Source organism: Mizuhopecten yessoensis, unplaced genomic scaffold, assembly GCF_002113885.1.
Source record: "Mizuhopecten yessoensis strain PY_sf001 unplaced genomic scaffold, ASM211388v2 scaffold6113, whole genome shotgun sequence".
Lineage (NCBI taxonomy): Eukaryota > Metazoa > Mollusca > Bivalvia > Pectinida > Pectinidae > Mizuhopecten > Mizuhopecten yessoensis.
Window position 1 is genome coordinate 316425 of NW_018406386.1, and position 14556 is coordinate 330980.

Genomic DNA, 14556 nt, shown 5'->3' on the forward strand with positions numbered 1-14556 from the left:
ATCTATGAAGAGTATTTGATTCTACCATATCTGGGTCTTGAGAAGAAGATTTTTGAAATTTCAGTCAATTCAACCCTTTTTGGCCCCACCCATCAGCCCCGGGGGGGGTCAGTAAGGGCTCATATGTGCATACCATCAAGCTGCTATCCAATACTGATAATACTAACCCCAATTGAATTACTTCCAATGGCAATTAAACAAATGTTAGTCCAAAATGTGATTTCCCTATATAAACTATAGTAAAGTTTACCCCCTCCCCAGGGGGANATTTTCATTCTCAAACTTTGTTGGGCTCTATCCCAGGAAGCCATCAGCCAAATATGAAGATTCTATACCTTTTAGTTCTTTAGAAGAAGTCGTTTGAAGTTTTTGACATATTTGACCCCTGTGACCTTGAAAACAGGTCAAGGTCATTTTCGTTCTCAAACTTTGTAGGGCTCCTACCAACGAAGCTTTCAGCCAAATATCATGACTCTAGGCCTGTCCGTTCTTCAGAAGAAGTTGTTTAAAGGAAAAGTTGACGGACGAGGACGGACGGACGGACGGTGGACGGACGNTGGAGAAGAAGTCGAAAATGTAAATTGTTTACGGACGCATGACGGATGACGGACGACGCCAGACAAAAGGCGATCGCAATTGGTCACTTGAGACTTTGTCTCAGGTGACCTAAAAAAACAATGACAATGGTATGTCAATATTTAAGAGGAATTGTACCTGAATATCAAATGTAAATATATTTCAAGAAACTATCTATAATCAATCTTTGGTTTTAATTAAGACATGTTGTCAAATACAAAACTTCTTTCACCCAGTAAGACATCAAAAATTGAATTCGCTGAAGAATAAATAATAAACATCAAAGATATGACATTATGGTTTCCTGTAAGAGAACCTAGGCATGATAGGAACTGTAAAGGAAGACTTACTAGAAGCGTGTAAAGCTGGAGATGCCATCCATCTTTTGAATGAACCTGATATTCTTGACCAAATATATTGGATTACAAATGTCACCATTCCTAAACCAATGAGTATTTTTATCCCTGTCTTAAGAAACGCTGCAGGATCTGAAACAAGAAATACAGATTATATACAGGGGTGTATATTACCACTTACCTGACACCCAAGGCTAGTTAATTTAACGCTGGATTGGTGAAATATAGGTAGGGCTAGTAGTTAAAAATCCACTTACAAGCTTGTACTCTTAATATGAAATTGCACACCCATGCTTTGAGTATAATAAAAAAGAATAGAAAAAGATATTCATAAGTAAAAATCAATAGAACAAATGAATGAATGATAAATGATAGTAAATTTTCTGGTACTGCACTTCTATAGCCAGTCAACATTGACAAGCAACTTATGGGTAAAGTACCAGAAAGGGACTCAAGCTTTTTGCTAAATGATTTCGACTCTGATTTAAAAGAACTTAACTATTAAATTGAATACATGTACTTCCTTCCTGAATGTACATCAATGAAATCTTCAATAAGATTCATCAGTTTACGAAAAAAAGTAATATCAACGATTTAAGACAGACTCGTTCCTTTGTCAAGCTATGACTGAGTGAGCGATTTGCATTGTTTATCTGTACAACAATGTGATGAAATTGTATATTGCATATACATGTATGTCACTTGACCCTGGAGGTTTCACCTATCGATAGAGAGGGTATTCACAAAGTATTGCATAGGTTTCTATTGACAATGAAAATAATGTTGAAAGGGAACATACAAAAAAACAAGCCAATCAAAGAAGCAATCAAAATCAAGAAAACTCATAACATGAACAGAGATGAGGGGGGACACCAGCTGAGTCATCTGTATGACCTCATACTGATATAACTGAGAGGGCTTTATCTACACTCTACAAGTAACCTATTCTTGAGACGTTGTGACACGTTTTATAGTTGACGTCACATGAAGTTTTTATTTTTCTTGACAACATTTTTTCCTGATTACTATATATATGTAGCCCTGCAAAGAAACAAGATTTATTGTATTCTTTACTTAAAAAAAAACAAAAAACATCTGAACATCACCAAATATATAATGTAACCACAGGTCCTTCAGGTATGAGGTGTCCCACATATGGCACTGCCTGCCAATGACCTGAATTTCACAAGTGGCTCCATGTATAGGATGACCATACCTATTTACAAACACTCTATTCTTTTAACTCACACTATATTAGCACAATCGTACTAGTATGTAGGATTATAGGTTTTGCTGTACATTACCATATACATACTCAGTAAAAAGACAAAAAGAAAACTAATTTTACAGAAGTTCATCATTTTTGTAATTACAATTGTGTTCCAACTTGTTCTCTATTTATTCATTGGAGACTTGTTCATTCATTTGTCAAAATTTATGAAAAACAACAACTTTAGCAGTGAAATTTAAGGTAGCACAGCAAGTTTCATTTCGTAAATCACATATTTTGTTTGGTGTACGACCACCATTTGTGCAGATAACAGTGTTGCAGCATCAATCGCAAATGACCAATAATAGGAGTGGGATTATTGTGAATTGTCTTAGTTAATTCCTTAATTGGGCAAGTTAAATGGCTGGTTTTAATGGGCAACCTGTCAGGTGATTTAGATGGCTAGTCCAATACTTGATCATTGTAAATCTGCTGAGATGACTGTTATGCACAGGCACATTGTCTTGTTGACAAGTAACAGCACAATGGCACTGTAAACAAGAGGCCCAAGGGCCTTAGCGGTCACCTGAGTTATATCATATAGGTACTGGTAGCTTTATTTTATTGTTTAGATGTGGAAATCAGCATGTTAACTAAGTGAAATACAATACTTGTCATGTCATCAAAGGATAAGAATTTTAGAATATTGGTAAACGTTCCCTTTGGGGCCCCGCCCTAACCCCTAGGGATGGGGCAGAAATTCCAATTTTACAATGTAATACCCTCATCCACCAAAGATGATTCTGACCAAGTTTGAATAATTTTCTGCTGAAAATGGATAAAATATACCCAAAAGTGTTATTTCCATATATATAAACTATAGTAAACTTTACCCCCTCCCACAGGGAGAAGGGATGGCCTAGGGGTCCTGAAATTTACAATTTAAATAAAGCCCCTGATGATCTTTCCATTCATCAAAGGATGATTCTGACCAAGTTTGAAAAAATTCCATCCACTGGCACTGGTTCTTGAGAAGAATTTGAAAATGTAAAAAAGTTTCCACACTACGGACGACGATGGACGGAAAGTGATCGGAATAGGTCACTTGAGCAAAGCTCAACTGTGGTCCAACCGGTTTGACAGTTTAAATGAAAATGGCCCAAGTCATGAAGCATCCCCAGTCTCAAGAAAGACAACCCAATGTAAAGACTCCACAATCACCGACACTTGACAATAGGTGGCAGAATGATATGGCTTGTGTTTGACAGACAAGACTTGCTCGACCGTGCAGTCCTGATACATCATGTAGAAAATGTTTTGTTTTGGTAATCTCTTATTTTTAACAATTTCAAAAATGATTGTTAGTAATGATAAACAAATCTAGGCAGTTTCAAGAAAGACAACCCCGAGTCCCACAGTCACTCTCACATACAACTGTACTGTACGGTAACTTGAACGATGAAAACCCCATAAGTTCACCTCCGTTTTTCTTACCTGTTCGGAAATATATAAAACATCCAATTATCGACATACCAATGAGCAGTTTCCCATAAGCCATAACTAAGATTAAGTAGAAGTAATGAATGACGTGTCTATCGACTTCTGTCAAAGCCCCCAAAATCGTCTGCTAACTTACTACTTAGTTACTGAAGACTGATGCACTGGTTGTGCTGTTTTAGGACCAATTCATTTTGTGTCATTTCAAATAAAATAAATATGTTCACCTATACCTATAACACTAGTACAGTAAATTATATGATATACCCAAACTTCAAGATGTTCAAAATTTCTATCAAAAATGTTTTTGGGTCTGTGGTTTTTCTCTTCCGGAAGTCGGGGATTATATGTATATGGAACTCTCCAGAAGAGAAGGTGCAGAATATTGTATCCAATGAAAATCCGAGCTCGATGTCATGTGCCCTGAAAAAGTATATATAAGCAGATGGCTCTATGAAAACTGCCTCTTTTCCACAAGGTAGTAAGCAGAGTAGGGGACCAGCCATGTCAACTACAACAACGAACGGCCTCAACGGCAGCCATTACAAAGAGTATAACCATCATTATGCCGAAGAATGCAGTCAAGATGACATTGGCACCTTCCTTTTTACATCAGAATCTGTGGGAGAGGGACATCCAGGTACTGCACTATTTATTTTCCGTTATTCTTGCTGTAGTATCGATACTGCAATACTTCCAAAGCTCCGCACCAGCAGCACGTGTTTTGATATGTTTACATGTTTTTATAGAGTGGTTGCGTCACATGATCGCTTACAAAATATTACAGTTCATCATGCATGGTTAGGATTCAACTATTTCACTGATCGTGAAATGGAGCATAATTCAGTAAACATTGGTTTCGTGTTATTTTACGAGTGATCCAGCAAAAGAATTATTTTACTTTTGTTTACATCCGCCCTTTTCGTCTCCAAAATCTCATTGATAGCTATGTCAGGAACAGACATGATTTCTGTTAAAATGTGTGCAATCTATATTAATAAGTGACCAGTCTGGATCTACGTAAAAACCTAAATCTATTAAATTCATTCTTTAATGCAAAGTTATTTTCATTAAACAGGTTGGGTGACAGTTAATGTTGACAGAAAGAGTTTTATTACTGATATTGAAAATAAAGTGAAATAAAAATAAGTTCTTCTATATAAGAAGCTAAAGCAAGAAAAATTATCATTCTTTCAAAATTGTTCAATAAATAATCAAATTATGGGTAATATTGTGCATGAAAAGGAATGAGCAAAATTTGAAGGTAATAATAAACAAATAACGGTCAAGGGACATAAGTATTCATCATTTTGAAAATGCCTGCGTTTTGTTTACATTGACAACCATAATTTCAAAACTCATTTTAGAGGCGGTATAACAATTAACTTACCTCAGTATTTGGTCAAATTGCCTTTCATACATTTTACTTCCTTCAGTCGTCCTGGAATTGATTTGTACAGTCATCTTGCATATTCTAACGATATTTTGCCATGGTCGATGAATTTCGGCAAACGGCTAATCACTTGTTTGGATGTTTCTTGACACGTTTTTTAAGTCGCGCTTTAGTTTGAGCCACATGTTTTCTATTACATTCATGTCGGGGGATCGAGCTGGCCATTCAGTCGTGTTTATGTGATTTTGTTCCATATATTTGCTTACCACGCAGGCTCTATGTACTAGCGCATTGTCATCCATGAATGTGTAACTTATCGGGGAAATGGCGAGCAATTACCGGCCACAGATAATTGTCCAATATATGAATATATCTTTGAGCATTGATGTTTCCATCTACAGCAACCAAAGTGCCCACACCATTAAAACACTAACAACCCCACGGCATCCTTTCCATATAGCAGGTAAAGGGTTATATGCAATCTATTAATAGCGCGAGTTCAAAATGTACATGGAAGAGAAATAGGATTTACACATTGTTACCAAAATGACGAATGTCCCTTAACTGTAGAACTGTGGATTGCAGTCCGTTAATAAATAGGAAAAGGAAACTTATTTAGACTTTTGTGTCAAATAAACTCATCAAAATCTTGGGCTTCTAGGACCAAGATATATTAGGTAAGTAAGGTTTAATACTGAGACATAATAAGATAATCTTATTAAAATAAATGTTTTAATCGAACAAAGTAGATATGAAACTATTTATTTTGACAAGCCCATGTGTGATTACAAGAATAATCAGTTGTATATGGTTTACCTAGAGTGGTTACTGATGGTGTGGTGTTTCTATTGTCATTCAGTTGACACAAATCCTTGCATGGCCATTTAGGGTTTCATGATAAGTTCGTAACTATGGGAAATTAAGCAAAATCTGATGTAGAAATGCTCAAAGTAGTCATAGAACTTGCTGTTTATTTAATACAAAGGTGACAAACATTGCAATATGGTGGGGGGGGGGGGGCATACTTTACACCCTGGGTGTGCTGCCATCTATAGGACACTTTCTGTCTTTATGCTGTGCATCCCCCGAACACGTCCCAGTAGTAGTTAGTACATTTTAGGTCACATAAGCACACAGGCAAGCTAGACGTTATTAACATGACAGAAAGTGTGCATGTGATCCAAGGTCCACAGGTAAACAAAAAATAAGAGGTCAAACATTACAGTTAGATTAAAGTTGACTGTCCCTAATTGATGAACAACTCGGGGAGAAAGACACCATGCAGGACAATCAACTAGAGGCTCATGGCAGGTTTTAATGGTTGACTGTCCCTAATTGATGAACAACCTGGGGAGATAGACAACATACAGGTCAATTATCATGTCATATTTTGTTCAAGCTGTTGAAGTTGTTTAATTATGTCTTTATTTCACAAGATACAAATATTGTAGGTAATTTTGTGATACCGTTAAAACCCATGTAATTTGTGCACCTGTGTAATTTGCGCAGGTACTTTTTGAGGCTGAAAATCGGGGAAAAAAGCTTCTACTCGAATATTTTGCGCACCCATACAAATCTGGGGGGAAAAACGATGTTCATGCTGCGAAAATCGATCTCTGATGAACGTTTTTTTTAAATATATTTCTTATGATGTTTTTTTATTGATGTAAAGATATTAAAAACCAAGAAGAAACTACGTAAAATGTGTATTTTGTTGTTCGTTTTCTTAGAATTATCTGATCACACACGTGTGCGCATATCGGCATACATCAATTCATTTTAGCAATATTTTACATAAAACATTTACTTGCTTACAAAAACATATCAATTATTAAGTACTTTGATGTTTAGTAACCGCTGGTGCATATCTCCTGGTGAAAGACATAATTAGATACCTTTTATTGATCATAATTACCATCAGTGAGAAGGGCTCATCATGGCGGCTTGGGTATCGTCACTTCAAACCAGGTCATGTCGCAGTTCAGTTTAGCCACGGAATTAGATTACCTAAGTCCGTGGTTTGGTGATATTTTTTTTGGCCACACAATTTTTAACCTACTGTAAAATTATTAAAATCGGTCATCTGTGGTCAAGACTGCTGGTTTTGCGACATTTTCAGGTAAGTTAACCCGGAGGGCATGATTTCACCGATATCATCTGGTCCCAGACAATAGGCCAGGTAGGATCGCATGCTTCAGGGTAAATTATTGACACTTCTCAACACTACAGTCAATAAAAATTACAATGCAGTAATTAGCTAACACTATATCTGTGATTACCCGTCAACAATAGCTCTACTAATTGAAATGATTTGCAGTCGCGAACGACGGACCGTGTTGTTGTTTTTTTCACTCACCAACACGTGGCGTGAATTACGAAGCCCTACTGCATTGTCAAAACTACAGACTGATTTGACTGATAAGGGATTATAAAAAAAAAAGGTTTATACTAGAAGCGTGGACAATCAATACATCCTCTTCAAATCTACTCCAAGGAAAAAAATAGTTAAAGCAGACTATTTTTATGATGCTTCATTTAATAAATATTGAAATAATTCACGAGGTTATTATCAACCACGTTAACGTAATGTTAGACGCAAGATCAACATGAAAGTGAGGCGGGGAAAAAACATGCAAGACGCATATGCGATTTGAAAAAAAACTAACAGAACTTACATGGAACGGAGCTTAAATTGAACTACATTTTCGTAATAGTATGGGAAAACGTACCGAGATGTCGAAACGTAACGTCGTAAGTTGATCGGCGTTTCTCTGGCATAGGAATTTGGCTAAACTTTCTTTGTTAACGGTTACCTATTTAATAATACTTTTCACATAAACAACACATTATGTATCAACTGTATTTTTAGCTCACCTGGCACAAAGTGCCAAGTGAGCTTATGCCCCGGCGTCCGTCCGGCGTCAATATTTTAATTTAAACGACTTCTTCTTAACAACCAAAAGGCCTAGGGTGTGGATATTTGGGCAGAAGCAAACTGGGATGAAGGGCTACGAAGTTTGTTAAAAGTAATGACCTTCACCCATGTTCAAGGTCACAGGGGTCAAATATGTTAAAAACATTAAACAACTTCTTCTCGATAACCAAACTGCCCAGGGTGATGATATTTGGCCAGTAGCATGCTGGGATGAAGGGCTACCAAGTTTGTTCAAATGAATGACCTTCACCCATATTCAAGGTCACAGGGGTCAAATATGTTAAAAACTTTAAACAACTTCTTCTGAATAACCAAAATGCCTAGGGTTATGATATTGGGCCTGTAGCATGCTGGGATGAAGAGTTAATAAGTTTGTTAAAATGTATTACCTTGACCAACTTTCAAGGTCAAAGGGGTCAAATGTCTTAAAATCTTTAAACAACTTCTTCTCAATAACCAAAAGGCCCAGGGTACTGATATTGGACCTGTACCATGCTGGGATGAAGGACTACCAAGTTTGTACAAATGAATGACCTTGACCAACTTTCAAGGTCAAAGGGGTCAAATGTCGTAAAATCTTTAAACAACTTCTTCTCAATAACCAAAAGGCCCAGGGTACTGATATTGGGCCTGTAGCATGCTGGGATGAAGGGCTACCAAGTTTGTTAAAATGAATGACCTTGATCCACTCTCAACCTGATGTCCTTGTACGACATTCAAGGTCAAAGGCGTCATATGTTTAAATCTTTTTCTTATGAATCAAACACTGATATTCTGCCTGTAGCTGTATTTTAGTCCACTTTTAAGATTACAAGTGTGAGATTAATACCAGGTGAGCGATGCAGGCCCATTGGGCCTCTTGTTTATTAATGTTTGACATAAATAAATTTGTTGACCGTCATTTGTCTTAGAGTTCCGTGTACCAAGGGAGATAATCCAAGATGGTGATCTCCCAGAATCATCGATCTTTTCCTGAAAAAAAACTGAAATTTTCTATACCTGTGTATTTTACGTGAACTTTGCCCTCACATAAAGCTGCTGTGCATACAACTCTCCCTATTTCCTTACCTCTGGAGTTAAGACCTGACCTATAGTGAAATATTGCAGCGCAGTAATTTCATGACCATGAGAGAACTTTAACAGTCCCATTTTGATGTAAAAATGGAGTGGACAAAAAAGCTATTACAAGAAGCAAATTTCAGTTTCCTCTTTCTTTTCAGACAAGATCTGTGACCAAGTAAGTGATGCTGTGTTGGACGCTCACCTTAAACAGGATCCAAACGCCAAGGTAGCTTGTGAGTCAGTGGCCAAGACAGGCATGATCCTGTTGGCCGGAGAAATCACCTCCACTGCCAACGTTGACTATCAGAAGGTGGTCCGCAACACAATCAAACAAATAGGATATGACGATTCATCAAAAGGTACTTCTATTTTCTGCAGACATTGTATCACAAAGAACATGTAAAGTAAAACTATTTTAATATTTGAAACAGACTAAAAGAATTTTTAACAAAATTGAATTATCATACTTATAAATTCAGAAATGCACATTGAAGAACTTCTATGATTGTGATTCATACTTGCTATCAATTTGATGGACTTGTAGGTTTTGACTATAAGACCTGTAATGTCCTGGTGGCCTTGGAGCAACAGAGCCCAGATATCGCACAGGGTGTTCATGAAAACAGAGACGAAGACGACATTGGTGCTGGTGACCAGGTAAACGCTGATACACGAATCTTGATATAGTCAGTTTTGTTGCGTCTAAATAATATCCCCATAATATATACCAATTTCCAGCTTCATCATTTAGAAATGAAATGAATTTAAATAATTGGTTCAAAAGTTTCATATACTGTTTTAAACATAAAAAAGATGGGTATTAAAATGTTTTAATTTTGAAAATGTTTTCTGTTCTTTAGGGTCTAATGTTTGGGTATGCCACAGATGAAACTGACGAATGTATGCCACTTACGGTAGTATTGTCACATCAGCTAAATGCTAAAATTGCCCAACTGAGAAGGGACGGAACACTTGCATGGGCAAGACCTGACTCAAAAACACAGGTATGTGGAAACTTTTTATAATATAAGTGAAAAAATGAAAGGTCTATACTAATCACCAATGGACTACTATGAAGTGAAAATATTAATTTGAAGTATTGTGACATTCCTGAAGAAATTTGTTTTTCATTAAAGTTGAAAGATGATTAATAAATTCCATCATTTTAGTTCATTTTGATCCCCAAGTTGACAATTTAACTGATTGATCAGTTGCACTTTTCAACTGGTTACATCTCAATATTGCATTTGTTCCTATAGGTGACAGTGGAATACAAGTATGTCAAGGGTGCCTGTGTTCCCATACGAGTGCATACAGTGGTTGTCTCCCTTCAACATGACGAGTTCGTCACAATTGAAGAACTGAGAAAGCAGCTGATGGACAAAGTTGTTAACGAAGTAATTCCTGAAAAATACAGAGACAGCAAAACTGTGTTTCACATTCAGCCTTCCGGAAAGTTTATCATTGGAGGACCACAGGTAATTAGCTTTGCCAATAACTTCTAAAAGTTAAGAAATATTTTTTGTTTCAGGTCACATCAATGTATTAATTTGAATCAAAGTGCTCAATGTTTTTCTTATATTTATATTATGATGGGGAAAAAACTTGTATAAGTTTTACATGAAATAAACATTTTAATATCACACACTTTTCTGTTGATTATTGAATTATTTTGATTAAAAAGTTACTATTCTAAGGGGTTTAACAACACTTGTAGGGTGATGCTGGACTGACAGGAAGAAAGATTATAGTGGACACGTATGGTGGCTGGGGAGCCCACGGAGGTGGTGCCTTCTCTGGGAAAGACTTCTCCAAGGTAGACAGGTCAGCAGCCTATGCCAGCCGTTGGGTTGCCAAGTCTCTGGTCAAGGCAGGTCTCTGTAAGAGAGTTTTAGTTCAGGTAAGTTGTAAGGAAAAGGTGACTATAAACAACACTATATAACACTTAGTTGTTTTCACAAATTTATTTTATGCCTTTTAAGCAACTGTTAAATTTGAAAGATTGATATCTTTGAATGCTAACTAATGAATTGACAAATAACTTAACCAGTCTGCAGGAAAACTGACAATTTATAACATGTTTATAACAGCTTGGATGAACAAACATTATTGTTGAAAGTTAATCAGTTTTATGGTATCAAAGAAGCCTTGCTGGAGAATTTCATGTCGTGGAAAACGACAAAGAGTCTTGTTAGGACTGAGATAAAACGATACAAAATAATATGTACATACATTTATAAAAAGTATCATTTAAATATCCAGGTGTCGTACGCCATTGGAATTGCAAAGCCATTATCCATCACTGTGTTCAGTTACGGCACATCCAAGCTATCTGAAGCGCAGCTACTTCAAGTGGTGCATGACAATTTTGACCTTCGACCAGGACACATTGTAAAGGAACTGAATCTACGGGCGCCTATCTATCAGAAAACTGCATGCTATGGACATTTTGGTCGTCCAGAATTTAGCTGGGAAGTGCCGAAAAAGCTGATATTAAAAAACTGAAAGTCTGCTGAAATCTAATGTTACAAAATGTATGAGAGAGTAAAAAAAGTAAAATTTATTCAGAGAATATACAGAAAGCAACTGCCAGTAAAACTGGAAAGTATATAAACAGCTGCTCAAATCCACATTATGTTTGTTTGTGTGTGCGTTCGCGTGTGTGCGCTGAAAGAGCTAAATGTTAAATACACCATTTTATGATGAGAACAAGCCAAGGGGAGGCCACAGTAGTTAAAAGGCTAGTCTGACCCAGTTTGACTCCGGAGTTTATGTCTATTTATGGAATAAGTTTGACCCTCTTGACTCAAAACTAGCATTATCTTAAAATTCCTAATTTTGATTGCAGTTTTGTAGTCGATTGCAGAGGTTAATGCAACCTGAAATCTTTCATTCTTCTGAAGAATGAAGTTTTTGTAAATGTTAGCTCATTTGCGTCAAACTCGGCTTAGATTTCGCCCTTTAATTATTGCAAATGTGTTTTTTCTTCTCGATTTTTATATACACATTTGTCTCGTGTTTATGAAAATTTTAACGGAAAAGAGCACTATTTATAAACACTCGGGCAAAAGTCCCCAAATAGATAATGGTGAAGCCATTATATTGATACTTATTTATATATTTGAATACGTCCTTGCTATATATGTTGAAAATAGATTATTAATGAATGAGATCCCTTTTTATCTTTGATTAAAAGAAGTGTGATTGTAATTTCTTTTTAATGTAATTTTTATTGTTGTTATTCCTTTTGATTTCATTTTTATCATTGTCCATGACTTCAAAGATATTTAAATGGATTTCTGCCATATCTCTCCCAAGTAAAAAATATTTGGTCCATGTAATGTTGATCATGCACGTGTTGTATGATATCGTAGAATCATTCCCTGTATTCTACAGAATAGTGAGTGCAATTTAAGGAATATTTTGTTTGCTATACTGACATTTATCTCACCAGATAGAAATAGTCTTAACGAAAGCTGTAATTGGAGATCAGTCCATCTGTAGTCATTACATGTCCGTTTTCACATCTTGTCCACAGAATGTTAAACCATTATAAAGACATTCTTTTAAGATTTGTTATGTAACTCTATATTGAAGTTAAAATTAGAACACCAATTTACACTGTAGATGTCAGGTTTATATGAGGGAACAACTAAATAAATTGTTGAAATTTACCTACAGAAATTGTTTTTACTTCAGTTGAAAAACTGATGAATAGGAACATTGCAACTAAGAGGAAGTTATCCCATACAAGTTAACATTTATACATGTTAATTGAAGATTAGAAAAGTTAAGCCTCAAGGTAATGAATTATGACTTGATGCCGTCTCAATGAAAAGTTGCAATTTGTATAAATCAGGATATTTCACCTCAAGGTAAGGAATTATGACTTGATGCTGCCTAAATATGTAAGTTACAACCTGGATATGGTAGCATGACACTCTACTCGGTCAAAGTATTGTTACAACAGGTAGACTAGAGTTGGCCGGGTAGATAACAAACTCCACTTGGTCAAAGTATTGTTACAACAGGTAGACTAGAGTTGGCCAGGTAGATAACAAACTCCACTTGCACAAAGTGCCAAGTGAGCTTATGCCGTGGCGCAGCGTCAATATTTTACTTTAAACCACTTCTTCTTAATAACCAAAAGGCCTAGGGTGATGATATATGGCCAGAAGCAAACTGTGATGAAGGGCTACAAAGTTTGTTAAAATTAATGACCTTCACCCATTTTCAAGGTCACAGGGGTCAAATATGTTAAAAACTTGAAACATCTTCCTCGATAACCAAACTGCCCAGGGAGATGATATTTGGCCAGTAGCATGCTTGGGTGAAGGGCTACCAAATTTGTTCAAATGAATGACCTTCAATTATATTCAAGGTCACACGGGTCAATTGTCTTAAAAAACCTTTAAACGACTTCTGAATAACCAAAATGCCCAGGGTGATGATATTTGGCCAGAAGCATGCTGAGATGAAGGGGCTACAAAGTTTGTTCAAATGAATGACCTTCACCCATATTCAAGGTCACAGGGGTCAAATATGTTAAAAACTTTTAACAACTACATCTGAATAACCAAAATGCCCAGGGTGATTTAGTCAGTAGCATACTAGGATCAAGGGCTACCAAGTTTGTTTAACTGTATGACCTTGAATCATATTCAAGGTCAAAAGGAGCAAATATGTTCAAAATATTTTAACAACTTGTTCTGAATAACCAAAAGGCTCAGGATGTTGATATTTAGTCAGTAGCATGCTGGGATCAAGGACTACTATGTTTGTTAAAGTGAATGACTTTGACTTATATTCAAGGTCACAGGGGTCAAATTTGTTTAAAATCTTTTAAACAACCTCTTCTGAATAACCATGGGTCCCAGGATGTTGATATTTTGCAAGTTCATCCTGAGATGAAAGGCTATATAATTTGTTCAACATAATGACTTTGTTCGACTTTCAAGGTCACAGGGATGAAATCTTTTGAATTAATTTTAATCATAAATACTGAAATTTTGCCTGTAGTTTTATTTTAGATCACTTTTAAGGTTACAAGTGTGAGATTTATACCAGGTCAGCGATGCAGGCCCATTGGGCCTCTTGTTATTTACACAATATTCAACAGGAATCTACAGGGGAACCCTGTATTACAATATACATTGTGTGTACAGTGGAACCTTGTATTACAATATACATTGTGTGTACAGTGGAACCTTATATTACAATATACATTGGTTGTGTATACAGTGGAACAATTTTAGCTCGCCTGGTCCGAAGGACCAAGGTGAACTTATGCCATACCATGGCGATCGTCTGTCAACAATTTCTTTTAACGACTTCTTCTTAACCACTGATTGGAATTTAACTAAATTTGTCTGGAAGCATTCCTAGGTGGTGGGGATTCAAAATTGTACAAATGCTGGGGCTGACCCCCCAGGGGACTGAGGGGCGGGGCCAAAAAAAAAATATTGCTTGGAAATGGTTTAGATCCCCAATCTATAACCATATATACAATTGCTGAGTATAAAGTGAA

General features: G+C 36.3%; 2 protein-coding genes across 4 annotated transcripts in view; one reads left to right on the forward strand and one right to left on the reverse strand.

The window, feature by feature from the left end:
* The window catches only part of LOC110451512 (UBX domain-containing protein 8-like), a 68310-nt gene extending 64314 nt beyond the window's left edge, over nucleotides 1-3996 (reverse strand). Inside the window, exons 1-2 of one of the 3 annotated variants that reach the window (XM_021499576.1) lie at nucleotides 3907-3996; nucleotides 927-1064 (exon numbers count right to left, since the gene is read on the reverse strand). In XM_021499576.1, coding sequence (XP_021355251.1) covers nucleotides 927-1014 — 88 coding nt within the window. In that variant the 5' untranslated portion in view covers nucleotides 1015-1064; nucleotides 3907-3996. Of the gene's footprint in view, nucleotides 1-926; nucleotides 1065-3636 lie in introns of all 3 variants that reach the window. The other 2 variants (XM_021499575.1, XM_021499574.1) reach the window with 2 other exon arrangements.
* A 95-nt stretch (nucleotides 3997-4091) lies between these two features.
* On the forward strand, nucleotides 4092-12703 carry LOC110451513 (S-adenosylmethionine synthase-like). Its single transcript, XM_021499577.1, has 7 exons — nucleotides 4092-4279; nucleotides 9188-9388; nucleotides 9574-9686; nucleotides 9890-10033; nucleotides 10289-10507; nucleotides 10747-10929; nucleotides 11292-12703. Exons 1-7 carry the CDS (start codon nucleotides 4093-4095, stop codon nucleotides 11532-11534), a joined length of 1290 nt encoding a protein of 429 aa, XP_021355252.1. The 5' UTR covers nucleotide 4092; the 3' UTR covers nucleotides 11535-12703.
* The last annotated feature ends 1853 nt before the right edge of the window (nucleotides 12704-14556 follow it).